Raw genomic sequence first — 12,993 nt, forward strand, 5'->3', positions numbered from 1 at the left:
ATATTATAAAAAACCTAGATCCGCCTCTGCCAGTCTCTTCTTTTTCTCTGCATTGCATGGTAATATCTCTAGTTTCTAGTACTTGTGTCTTCATGCGATTTTGCTAATGTTTGTCTGTTGATGAGCAATGTCGAAGATAGAATTAATCAAGTAAAAGTACATTTTCTCTAACAATTTAACTATTAAATGAGGTGATTCGCTATTTAACAAATACGTGTGGCATATTACCCTGAATTAACTGACATATCCTCTGTTCAATATCAAGAATATATGTTAATGATGGAATCGTGATCCATTTCACCCCGGCAGCTGGTCGGGAGATAGGAACAAGAATAATCCTCGATCGTTACATCTTTAGCTCATCTCTCTCTCGTCGCCCTGTATCCCAATGTCCAACATGTGGTGATCGACCAAGGAGTGATGGGGTCATATCTTCATGCATTGAATGCTTCCTCTCTGGAGGTAAACTATATCGTTTTCAATATGGTGTATCGCCAGGTTTCTTTCTTGCCTAAGTGAAAGGAATGTGCACCTTTGTTCGTTCTAATTCTCGGGAGGATGTCATCCTCCGCGCTGAAATTCTTCTTGGTAACGGTTTTGGAAATTACAACCTTTTCAAGAACAAATGTGAGGATTTTGCAATCTACTGCAAGACGGGTTATCTGCTCCTAATAAATGTGGTGATAGGGCGTAGTGGTCAGGCAGCGTCATTGGCTCCAGCAGCTAGCTCGTTGGCTTCATCACCAGTTCGCCTTATGCCTACGAGTGGTCTTGCAGTTGTTGGTTGGGGATTTTACTGTGCTAACCATTTTTTTTCTGATATTGGAGTCCGCAGGGATGTGATGAAAATACCTGCAAAGAGGCTTGTTTCCCGTGATCGCCTTATAAGTATTTGAACTTGCATTACTCAAAATGGCTTCTTGGGACCAAATCTTGAACTTATTTATACCTCACTATTCTTATCATTCGTGAAATACAATTTATTGTCAAATTCATTATTATGATTCTTTCCTTTCAATTTGCATCTATGTTGAAAGAACTTATCATGCATCGTTTGTTGCAAGCGTGTATCATTTGGTAAAAAACAACACTAGTCTAAGCAATAGCCCTTATGATGTCCTCTATAGTCATTTCTGAGATACTACTTATCTATGTTGCTTGGTGTTGAGTATTGAAGTTTTTATGATTAACAAAGCATGACTAACTGCTCCAAGAACTAGGTCCTCAATGTAGCTGTTTAACTGTTGTGAAGAATCACTCCTTAGGTTAAATGATCAGTTTCTCATGATTGATACTTCTATGTATGTACAACACAGTAACATTATCTCAAAGTTACCTAGGTCCGAGTTTGTTGGAAGCTGACTGTTATAAATGATAAGGATCGTTGCTCAAGAAGATATGGATAATTCAGTCAGAAAAAAAAGTCCCAAAGCTTGTAGAATCCATGGAACATTAGGAGTCCTATCAGAGAGGAAGTTGATTATGAATAGGACTCCTAGAAGATCTCAAGTCATGTTTAAATAGGATTGACTTTGGACTTCTGAAATATCCTTTTACACATCAACTAAAGTGTCATGAGTTAATTTTACTTGTATTGAGTACTTGCTTTGTATTCTTCCGAGTCAGTCTAGTGAATGTGTTTTAGGAAATTGAGTTGTAATCAAACGTCATAAACAACTAGTGAGTTGGAGTGAATATTATGCTTTACAAGTTAGAGTAACTTGTGAATCAAATAGAAGTAGTAGGAGTACTCGAGAGTATTGACGTATAGTCTTATAATTGATACATTTTGGTTCATTGTTCTAGTGGAATTAGAGTTGAAAATCCTACGTGATAGGTCGTGGTTTTTGAACCTTTGAGCCGGGTGATTTTTCACGTAAAAATTGATGTGTTCATTGTATTGCTTATTTATTTTACGCGTAAGGAACACGGTAAAGATCCAAGTTCTTAAGTAATCCATACGAGCACCCAATTTAACAATTGATATGAGAGCGGGTTCTCTCATTTACACGACTAACACCTAGAGAGATCTTGGAAGAAAGATGAGTGCTCTGCCTAGAATTAATGAAGGACAATCAACTCCCAGACCACCCATGTTCAATGAAAAATATTACAGTTGGTGGAAAGCAAGAATGGAAGATTTCTTGACAGTTGTAGACTATGAACTATGGACTATAGTAAACCAAGGTCCTTTGTTTCCTACTAAACAAAATGCACAAAGTGAAACAGTTCCTAAGGATCCCTCCGAATTTGTTGTTGCAAATTTCATAATGATGGATTAGAATGCAAAGGCTAAGAAAATTCTTATTTGTGGACTTGGTCCTAATGAGTACTATAGAATTTCTGTGTGCTCTAATGCGAAGTAGATATGGGATTCAATCCAAAATGCTCATCAAGGAGTAAATCAAGTAAAGAGATCAAGGACTGAACTACTCATGAGAAACTATGAGCTTTTCTCCATGAAGGAGTCTCAGCCCATCCATGATATGATGACTCTGTTCACTATAATAGCTAATGAACTGAAATCACTTGGAAAGGTGTTTACCTCAGAAGAGTTGGTTAGCAAAGTTCTAAGAATTTTTCCAGCTTCATGGGAATCAAAAGTCACTACAATCCAGGAAGCCAAGGAATTGGATAAAATCTCACTTGATGAGTTGGTTATAAACTTTAAAACTCATGAAATGAGAAAGATAGAACTGCGCAAAGAAGTACCAAATAAGGATAAGGACTTGGTTCTTAAAGCATTTGAGGATGATGAATCTGACTATGATGATCCTAAACTAGCAATGTTTGCCAAGTTCAAAAGATTCATGAAGAATTCCAAAAGTGCACCCAAGAGAGAGACAAGCAGTAAGCACAAGCAGATCGACAAAGCTAACTATGATGGGTGCTACAAGTGTGGCGAGGTAGATCACATGGTAAATGACTGCCCAATCTGGGAAATAAAGCGGAGGAAATAACGAGGTAAAAAGGAGAAACAGGAGAAGATGAGAGAAAAGGGTTACAACAAAGGAAAAATCCTAGATAAAGGATTTACTGAAACAATGAAGCAGGCATTCTTGGTAGCATATGAGGATAGTGGGAGTGATAAAGAGGAAGAAAAAGAGGATGAGACTATAAGTCTCTATGCTATGATTGATGAACACCATGCTGTGAAGACATATCCCCCAATACAACTTGGAATGCACATTGGAAGACCTCTCCTATTTGATGAACACCACTATGATGAATGGAAGCTACATATGGAAACATTTCTTCAGGCTACTAACTTTGACCTATGAGTAATTGTCAGTCATGGACCAATTCTCCCAACCAAATTGGATGGTGAAGGTAACATGTGCAACAAAAAAGAAGACGAATACGATGAGGAAGATTGTCAGCTAGTTAAAAAAAATGCTAAAGCAAATGACTTGCTCTACAGAAGTCTGTCTAGAAACACCCTTCTCAGAGTGTCCTCTTGCATCTCTTCTTATGATATATGGAGGACCTTATAAACTGACTTTGGAAATGAAAATATCGAAGTGGCTTTGATGGTGATTGAAGAATCAAAAAGCAGAGGAAGAAGTGATAGGAATGATGGTCAGGAGTGGAAACTGAAGATAAGGCAAATCAGGTAAGTATATCTGACTTGAAAGAAAATATTCATGTTATGTCCAAAAGGCAATTGATGGCGATAATTGTGATCCTGGTGAATGAAATTGATAAAATGAGTAATGGAAATGATCAGGTAATCAACAACATTTCTTGTGTCAAACTTGATATCAAAAAGCTTGAATTTGACAAAGACAGCTTAGAGTAACAGGTCAAAGACCTTAAGAACCAGGTTCTTAGACTTACTTATGAGAATGATAAGTCTCATAATACATATGGAAAAGGAGAAATGAGTGATCTGTAGGATAATCTTGAAAAGGAATTAAACATTGTTAATGATAATCTTTGTGATACTGAATGTAGAAATAAAGTCTTGTATGAAAACCTAGAAAAGGCTAATTATGAACTCTCTAGACTAAGCAAATGGCATAGATCTTCTAATGCCTTGAATTGCCTGAATGAAAACTGTAGCTCAAACAAATCTCGAATTGGCTACAGAAAACCTGTCCCTAAGTTTGACCCAGAGTATGTAGGAATTTCTGATAGTAACATGTGTACTAATTATGGAAGAGTAGGGAACTTTAGAGACACTTGCCATGCCTTAATTCATGCTCGGTTTAGAAACACCTTTGGTATTTCTAAAAATATGAAGAAGGAAGAGGATCCAAAGGTTAATCCTCATGTCTATACTAAGTGAATTAAGGTTAACAAGAAAATAACTTCTAATCCTCTCTTCTTCTGGGCAAGAAGGGATCTGATTCATCCGTTTTCAAACAAAAAAGGACCCAAGCTAGTCTGGGTTCCCAAAACTAGTGAATTTTGGTGAAGGCTAAGGTAAGAGGAACCAATCAGTACTGGTATCTAGAAAGTAGATGCTCAAGACATATGAATGGAGAAAAGAAAAACTTTCTCTCACTAACAGCCTTCCAAGGAGGGAGTGTGTCATCTGGAAATAGGAAAAGGGCCAGATAACAGGTATTGGCAAGGTTGGCCAGTCACTCTCTCATTCTATAGAAGATGTGTATTATGTGGTACATCTTAAGCACAACCTTCTTAGAATCTCTCAAATGTGCGACAAAGGAAATGTGGTAAAATTCAATTTCAAAATATGCATTGTCACTAAGCTTGATACTGATGAAATTGTACTAAAAGGTAAGAGACATAACAATGTATACAAGATATCGATTATGTCACTTCCCTAGAGTGAGCACACATGCTTGAGTATAGTGGAAGATGATCCACTATTATGGCATATAAGACTGGGACATGCCAGTCTCTCTCAACTCAACAAGTTAGCAGTGAAGGACTTGGTCTTTGGGCTACCTAAGGTTGAGTTCACCTTTAACAAGGTGTGTGATTCCTATGTTAGGTAATCCGTTGAATCTAAGAAGTTTGTAAGTACTTCTAAACCTCTAGAACTCCTTGACATGGATCTATGTTGACCAATGAGAATGAGGATCTGAGGAGGTAAGAGGTATGTGTTTGTGATTGTTGATGACTTCTCCAGGTATACCTGGACTTTGTTTTTGGGATTCAAAGATGAAACCTTTGATGTTTTCTCTGTATTTGTCAGAATGATTCAACAAAAGCTAGGATGTAATTGAAAGTACAAGGTGGGGGTGAATTGTGAACTATTAATTTCTTAGTTGACTAAGTTTTCACTTAGTCGACTAGCTTTCGTGCAACACACAGATAAGATAGGGATGAATGCAATGAATTTGATGGTAACACAAGACACAATAGTTTTTATACTGGTTCAGTACCGGTGTGGTACTTACGTCTAGTTTTCCTTGGGTCACAAGGGTTCTTTTTAGATCTTTGATAAAGAATTACAACAGTGATATTTTTGGCTCGTTCACCACCGACGATGTTTAGCAATAATGATTTCTGAATGTTGACACAACTCTCTTTTGTGTTCTAACTCCTTCTATCTTTTATGACACTTGTAGACTCAAGAATACAGTTTTTGTACTTAGACTTAGAGAGACTTAGAAGATAGTGTTTGTAGTTGCGCACACTGCTCCCTTGAGTTCGCCAGTGGCTTTATAAGAAGGAATTGTTGTGTGTTTGTGTCTGATTCCAGCAAGGTGTCTTGATTATTTCAAGAGAGATGGGTGTTGGATTAGAGCATGGTGTCTCTGATTTCTTCAAGAGGGATGGGCTGGAATTTGTTAAATCATAGAGTGCTCTGTTCCATGCCGTTTCCATGCCGAGATGCTTTATACTTTTCTTGAAGAGATGAGCGCATGTCAAATGGTTTCCAGTTGGTGGGGTGGATTAAATAATCAAGGAGTGCTTGATGGCATGAAGCACCACTTCCAATTGTTTCCCATTATGATGCGTTTTCCACCCAACTTGTCTCCCATTTCTTTTGTCCTTCCTTCTTGATCTTTGTTTAATTTGAGTTTCTTCCTTTTTGATAGCTTGCACCAGGCCCTTCGGTTGATGCCTTGTTCTCTACAGTCAAAAGAGTTAGGTATTGGTTTTCTACACTTGTAAGTAGATAGGTATTAGTTTTGTAAACTTGTCATCATTGAAACTTAGATATAACAATCTCTCCCTTTTTGATGATGACAACCAAGAGAGAGTAAATAAGGTATACTTCCCTTAGAGTTCTTGTACTCATTACTGCTCCCCTTGACTTGTTGATTTACTCCCCCTGAGTTGTTGATTTACTTCTCCATACATGTTCTCCCCCTTTGACATCAATAAAAAAAGAAAGGTGCAAGCCCAATATATAACAATATGCATTTAGATAATAGGCACACTAGATAGAAAAATAATATACATATATATGCATACTAGTTGGGGCAACATAAGTAATGCCTTTAGTAGAGGCATAGAGTTATGGTTCATACATACAGATGCAAAAATAAGACTTTCAAACAAAAGCAAGCACCAGACATTGTTTTTAGCACACACAATCATGCCTTAATTTCTCCTTAGGAAGTATTTGAGGGTATTGATCACTTTGGTGCAGAAGGATTCATAGGAGGTTTCAACATCTTTGACGAGCTTGTCTATTTTTTTCTGACATGGAGTTGAATGCCCTGGCTCCTTGTCTCCGTGTTGCTCCCATATCCATCCTAAGGTTGGCCACATCTGTACCTGTTTCCTTGGTGACCACTCTGATTTTGTTAACCTATTCTTTCTTTTCAACAAGCATGAGTCTTGCACCGTCTAGATATTGTTGAATCTGCTGAAAGTCTTGAGAGGCAGTTGACTGAGACTCTGGTAGTTCAACGGGAGCTGCAATTTGTACTGGGACACTCTCAGTTATGGCGCGTTTAACCCATACATCATCACTTAAGGTGTAACCCATCATAGAGAATGTTGTCTTATCATATGTACTGGTAATGTGTTTGGGCGTGAAAGGTGTCAATTCAACTTTCATAACTCCAAGAATATGTGAAGTATGTAGGCCATAGTGTAGACAAGTAGCGTAAGAGGATATATCCCTGATACTCTCAAATATGTATTGACGAATCCATACAAACCAGTTGAGTCTTTTGTTGTTCACAAGACAGTAGAGAACAAAGATATCTCTAGTGGATAAGGTGCTAAGAGACCCAGTTCTAGGAAGTGTAGTAGTGGCTATCATGTGGGCCAAAACTCAGTGTTCAAACTTTAGATTTTTGGGACCAATGTCGGGAGGATTATCAGTCAGAAAGGCTTTTGCTTCTTCTAAGGAAATTTCAAAGTCCTTTGGCCAAGTATTTTGCTCAAAAAACTCATACCCATTAAACTTAGCAGAAAAAATCTTCTCAAATTGATAAGAGTCGAGAACAATTCGAGTGCCTAAAACCATGGATTCAAAGTCATATTTATCATTCACAAACAAATTTGCATAGAACATTCTCACAAGCTCTTCATATACAGAGCTCTCAATAGTATCGAATAGAGAGGAAAGATGTTGAAAATCGAAAACAACAATCATATCACAGTGCCGATTTTTTATAAGAGAGAGACTTACAGTGCGTCCATAAGCCTTATATTTTGACTTGTAGGACTCAAACCTTGATTTCTCTTTTGGTCCATAGAATATTAGTTTGTCCTCTGGGCCACATTCAGTACTCTCCACTTTCTCTTTCTTGCATGCAGATTTTTTGGGGGTTTGCTCCATGGGCCTTTTTCCTGCCTTTTTCTGGCTAATGGGAAGATCCTCAGACGACTTACTGCTTTCATTGTCGGTTCTGAGAGGTTCTGAGTCGATGGATGATTCCAAATCTATAGTTTCTTCAGGGTTGAGGGTTTTTCGAACCCTTATACTTCGTCTGGTAGTAGTGGAAGATGAGAGGTTTCTTTTCACCATGGTGAGGATTTCTTTAGAGAGAATGAAGAGTGAGAGGGAGTAGGAGGATTATTATCTATACTTTGGAGGGCTGAAGAGTTGCATTGGTTGAAGGAGAGTACGGATTCAGAAAGGAGTGACTCTTCTGAGGAGATGTTTCAGCGGTACTGATGGAGGTGTAATAAATACACTTTTATCAAAGTAAAATTAACACGTATAAGAGGAAAGTAATGTGTTTTAATCGTATATAGAAGATTTGTTTTATAAAACATACATGATGCCAATCGTTTTTTGTAGTAGACAAAATCTTTCTTCTAAAAGAGGTTTTGTAAAAATATCAGCAAGTTGAGATTCAGTACTAATGAATTCTAATGCAATATAACCTTTAGCAACATGATCACGAATAAAATGATGCTTGATTTTTATATGCTTTGCTCTGGAGTGATGCATATAATTTTTTGCCAAACAAATAGCACTAGTATTATCACAAAATATGGAAGTTGTGGTAAGAGAAAACTTATAGTCGAGAAGTTGATGCATGATCCAAAGAACTTGTGTACAACAACTTCCAACAGCTAAATATTTTGCTTCAGTTGTTGATAAGGCAACACAATTTTATTTTTTGCTATGCCAGGAAACTAATGCATTTCCCAACAGTTGGCATGTGCCGCTGGTACTTTTCCTGTCGATCTTATCACCTGCAAAATCTGCTTCTGAAAAACCTTTCAAGACAAATTTTTTAGATTGAGCATACCATAATCCTAATTCATAGGTCCCAATAAGATATCTTATAATGCATTTAACAGCAGTAAGATGAGATTCCTTTGGAGCCGACTGAAACCTTGCACATTTACACACACTAAACATTATATCTGGTCGACTAGCAGTGAGATATAATAAGGATCCAATCATTCCTCTGTACATAGTTTCATCATCACTTTTTCCATGGTAATCTTCGTCAAGCATAGTTGTTGGACTCATTGGGGTCCCAATGGGCGTAGCATTCTCCATGCCAAACCTTTTTATAAGTACTTTGATGTACTTGGTTTGACTGATAAAGATCCCTTTGAGAGACTATTTGATTTGTAGTCCAAGAAAGTAAGTTAGTTCTCCCATCATGCTCATTTCGAATTATCCTTTCATAGAATGAGCAAATTCTTCGCATAAAACAGAGTTTGGACTTCCAAAAAGAATATCGTCAACATAAATTTGAGTAATAAAATTACCTGAATTTGAGTGCTTAATAAACAAAGTTGTATCGATATTACCTCGTTTGAAGCCTTGATTTAGAAGAAAAGAACTTAATCTTTCATACCAGGCTCGAGGAGCTTGCTTGAGTCGGTATAGAGCTTTTGTCAGCTTATATACATGATCTGGGAGAGTATCATTTACAAAACTAGGAGGTTGCTTTACATAGACTTCTTCAGAGTTGTATCCATTTAGAAAAGCACTTTTTACATCCATTTGAAATAGTTTGAATCCTTTATGAGCAGCAAAGGCATGTAATATTCGAATATATTCCAGTCTTTCTACTGGTGCGAATGTTTCATCATAGTCGATTCCCTCTTGCTGAGAATAACCTTGCGCAACAAGTCGTGCTTTACTAGTCCGGATTCGTTTAACTTATTTCTGTAAACCCATTTTGTTCCCACAATAGAAGCATTTGAAGGTTTTGGAACCAATTTCCATACTTTATTTCTTTCAAATTGATCAAGTTCATCCATCATTGTTTTGACCCAGTGAACGTCTTTTAGTGCGTCATCCACTTTCTTATGGTAGTGATTCCTTCGTGTGGATTTCCAATAAGGAATTTGTGAGGATATCCAGGTTCACTTTTCCATTCATTTGGGATGGTTGTGGTTGTTTCCCTTTCCTCAATAGTCGAATGTTCTGTTGAATAAAATTCTTGGACTTCATTATGTTCCTCAGTTGACTGATCTTGATGACCAGTTGACTCCTCTTGACAGTCCTTTCCTGTAACAACAGATTTTGGAACAATTGAAATTTCCTCATCTTCAGGAAGTTTTTCATTCCTTGAGTGAGGGTTAGTGTCAACAAAAATAACATGAATTGATTCTTCAATACATAAGGTTCTTTTATTGTAGACTCTATATTCTCTACTTGAGGGAGAGTATCCAAGGAATATACCTTTGTCGCGTTTTGGATCAAACTTACCCAGATTGTCCTTTCTATTATTGTGAATGAAGCATTTGCATCCAAAATGATGAAACTAACTAATGTTGGGTTTCTTACTATTCCATAGCTTATATGAAGTCATTTTAAGGATGGGCCGAATCAAACATCTGTTGATAATATGACATGTAGTGCTTACAGCTTCTACCCAGAAGTGGTGAGGTAGAGAGTTTTCCACAATCATGGTTCTAGCCATGTCCTGTAAGGTTCTATTTTTACGTTCTACCACTCCATTCTGTTGAGGCGATCTTGGTGAAGAGAAATTGTGAGGGATTCCTTGGTTATTGCAAAAGTTTTCAAAGGCTCTGCTTTCAAATTCTCCTTCGTGATCATTTCTGATAGTGGAAATGTAGTATCCCTTTTCACGTTGGACCTTTTTACACAAAACTTCAAAATTTCTTAGGGCTTCATCTTTATGACTTAGAAAAATAACCGACGCAAATAGAGAAACATCACCCACAATAACAAAAGCGTATTTTCTACCACCTATACTAGTAGTTCTGGTTGGACCAAACAAATCCATATGCAGTAGTTGAAGTGGTTTAGTAGTAGAAATAATATTTTTGATTTTGAAAGCTGAGCGAGATTGTTTTCCTAGTTGACATGCATCACAAATATGATCTTTTGAAAAATCTAGATTTGGATGACAAATTACAAGATCATGTTTAGAGAGTTTTTGGATAGTATGCATGCTAGCGTGTCCAAGCTTTCTATGCCAAACCTAAGGGAGAAGCAAGACAAATTTGATTTCCAAGACTATCTATATTACCAATGGTGTAGACATTTTTTGTCTCTGTTACCTGAAAGAATGACTTTACCTGATTTTTCTTCTATAAACCAGTCATGTTTCTTAAAAAGAACCTCATAATCATTGTCACATAGTTGACTGATACTGATAAGATTGTAACCGAGTTCATCAACCAGGTATACTACGTCCACATCGCATGTTGAGCTAAGGGGAACTTTTCCCACTCCAATAACATTTCCTTTTGATTTATCTCCAAAGGTAACTGTTCCTCCATCTAGTTTGGTGACAGTTTTGAATAATTGTTTATCACCGATCATATGTCTGGAACACGCGCTGTCAAGATACCATTTTCCTTTTCGATTCTTCTTGCGGTGTTCCTGCAAAATAAGATACTTGTTTTTAGGTACTCAAGCCTGCTTGAGTCCTAAATGGTTAGATTTATGAGTGTTAGCTTGACTAGAGGATTTAGGTCGCCAGACCCATCTCCTATTGTCCTTAAACCTGCAATGGTTAGAAGTGTGACCACGTTTTCGACAATAAAAACACGACGGTTTATTGGGATTTTCAGCGTCTTTTTCTGCTCTGATTCTGTTCCTTCATTGGTTAGTGTTGTGACAAATTTTACCACAATAAGAGCATGCCTGGAGGTTTCTAGTTTTAATCAAATAGTTAAAAGGAGTGGTCGAATTTGACTTGACGGAACTATGACTAGTGGATTTTTGTAATCCATTCAATTGAAGTTAAAGTTCATTTACTTCCTCTTGAAGCATGTCATGTTCAATTTCACACACTTCCACCTTCAAGGCCGAGTCCTTTTTTTCTCTTTGGATTTTTCTGAGTTCATTTAGAACTCTTTCAATATCTTCAAGAGAAATATTAACAAATTCTTGAAGTTCACAATAGTTAGGATAAGTAGGAAGACGTACCTCACTAGTTCCCTCGTCTGCCATAAGACTGAGTTCACCTGTGTCCTCATTACTATCTTCTTTTATGGCCATGAAACACATATTTGCAATTTCTTCAAGGTCAGATTCTTCTTCATCACTCCAGGATCCAAAAGACTTCTTCTTTTGAAAGTTCCTGCTAAGTTTTGTCTTCAGTATGGGACAATCAGCTTGAATGTGCCCATATTTTCCACATTCATAGCATCTTCCATTATTTTTATCATTTTCATTGTTTGTTCTTCCTCTTCTGAAGTTTGATTTCCCTCTTTTGCTGAATTTGTTCTTACTCATCATGCTAGCTACAACTTGAGAAAGCATGGCTATGTTTTCATCTTGTTCTCCTTCTTCCTCTTCTTCTTCGTTTTATGGTTCAACCACAGTCGCTTTAAAAGCAACTGCTTTTTTCTTTTCTTGTTGAATTTGCCTGTCCAAGTGAGTTTTCTCAAAGGCAATTAAATCACCTCTTAGTTCATCATAGGATATTTTGTCAACGTCTTGACATTCCAGAGCAATAACTTTGGGCTACCAGATTGTGGGTAGGCTTCTGAGGATTTCCTGACCCGTTCTCCGTTTTTTATTGGTCTATCAAAGGATTTTAGATCTCCAAGGATTTTGCTGAACCTGGAGAACATTTCCTTTACCGATTCTCCATCCTTCATTTGAAATAGCTCATAGTCATGAACTAGAAGATTGATCCTTATTTCTTTTACCTTGTTGGTTCCCTCATATGTGATTTCTAATTTATCCAACATTTCCTTGGCAGTTTTACAGCTTGAAATCTTTTCATACTCTTCTCCACTGATGGCATTATACAGTAGATTTTTTGCTTTGGCATTCACGGTTATAACAGCAGATTGTTCATGCGTAATCATCCAAGTAAAGTGGATCAGTTGATACAATGATGTGATCATTTTCATCTTTCTTTGGTGGAATTGGAAGATTTTCTTTTTTATAACATGCCAAACTTTGATGTCATATGACACAGTGTATGTTTCCATGCAAACTTTCCAATGAGAAAAATGTTATCTGTTGAAGTATGGAGGTCGTACTTGCGAGGTTCCTTCTTGAAATAATGCATCGACGACTGTGTTTGATCCCATCATCTTTTTCTCACTAGCTGTTAAGTAAAGTTTGTGAGCCGGGCTATGATACCAATTGAAAGTACAAGAGGGGGTGGTGAATTGTGGACTATTAATTTCTTAGTTGACTAAGTTTTCACTTAGTCG

The 12,993-nt window shown here is 37.2% G+C and overlaps 3 protein-coding genes and 1 pseudogene across 3 annotated transcripts; 2 read left to right on the forward strand and 2 right to left on the reverse strand.

The window, feature by feature from the left end:
• The first annotated feature begins 242 nt into the window (after positions 1-242).
• LOC104121586 (protein LEAD-SENSITIVE 1-like) lies at positions 243-1,055 on the forward strand (annotated as a pseudogene).
• Positions 1,056-2,042: 987 nt separating this feature from the next.
• Positions 2,043-2,960, forward strand: LOC138899234 (uncharacterized). The gene is made up of 2 exons (XM_070185375.1): positions 2,043-2,228; positions 2,367-2,960. The coding sequence occupies exons 1-2, from the start codon at positions 2,043-2,045 to the stop codon at positions 2,958-2,960; spliced, it is 780 nt and encodes a 259-aa protein (XP_070041476.1).
• Positions 2,961-9,632: 6,672 nt separating this feature from the next.
• Positions 9,633-12,085, reverse strand: LOC138899235 (uncharacterized). Its single transcript, XM_070185376.1, has 3 exons — positions 11,579-12,085; positions 10,876-11,200; positions 9,633-9,958 (listed from the first exon to the last, which is right to left on the reverse strand). The coding sequence occupies exons 1-3, from the start codon at positions 12,083-12,085 to the stop codon at positions 9,633-9,635; spliced, it is 1,158 nt and encodes a 385-aa protein (XP_070041477.1).
• A 146-nt stretch (positions 12,086-12,231) lies between these two features.
• On the reverse strand, positions 12,232-12,684 carry LOC104121587 (uncharacterized). The gene has a single exon (XM_009633613.1). The coding sequence runs from the start codon at positions 12,682-12,684 to the stop codon at positions 12,232-12,234; it is 453 nt and encodes a 150-aa protein (XP_009631908.1).
• Between the last annotated feature and the right edge of the window lie 309 nt (positions 12,685-12,993).

The sequence above is a fragment of the Nicotiana tomentosiformis genome, chromosome 9 (assembly GCF_000390325.3).
Source record: "Nicotiana tomentosiformis chromosome 9, ASM39032v3, whole genome shotgun sequence".
In the NCBI taxonomy this organism is placed as follows: domain Eukaryota; kingdom Viridiplantae; phylum Streptophyta; class Magnoliopsida; order Solanales; family Solanaceae; genus Nicotiana; species Nicotiana tomentosiformis.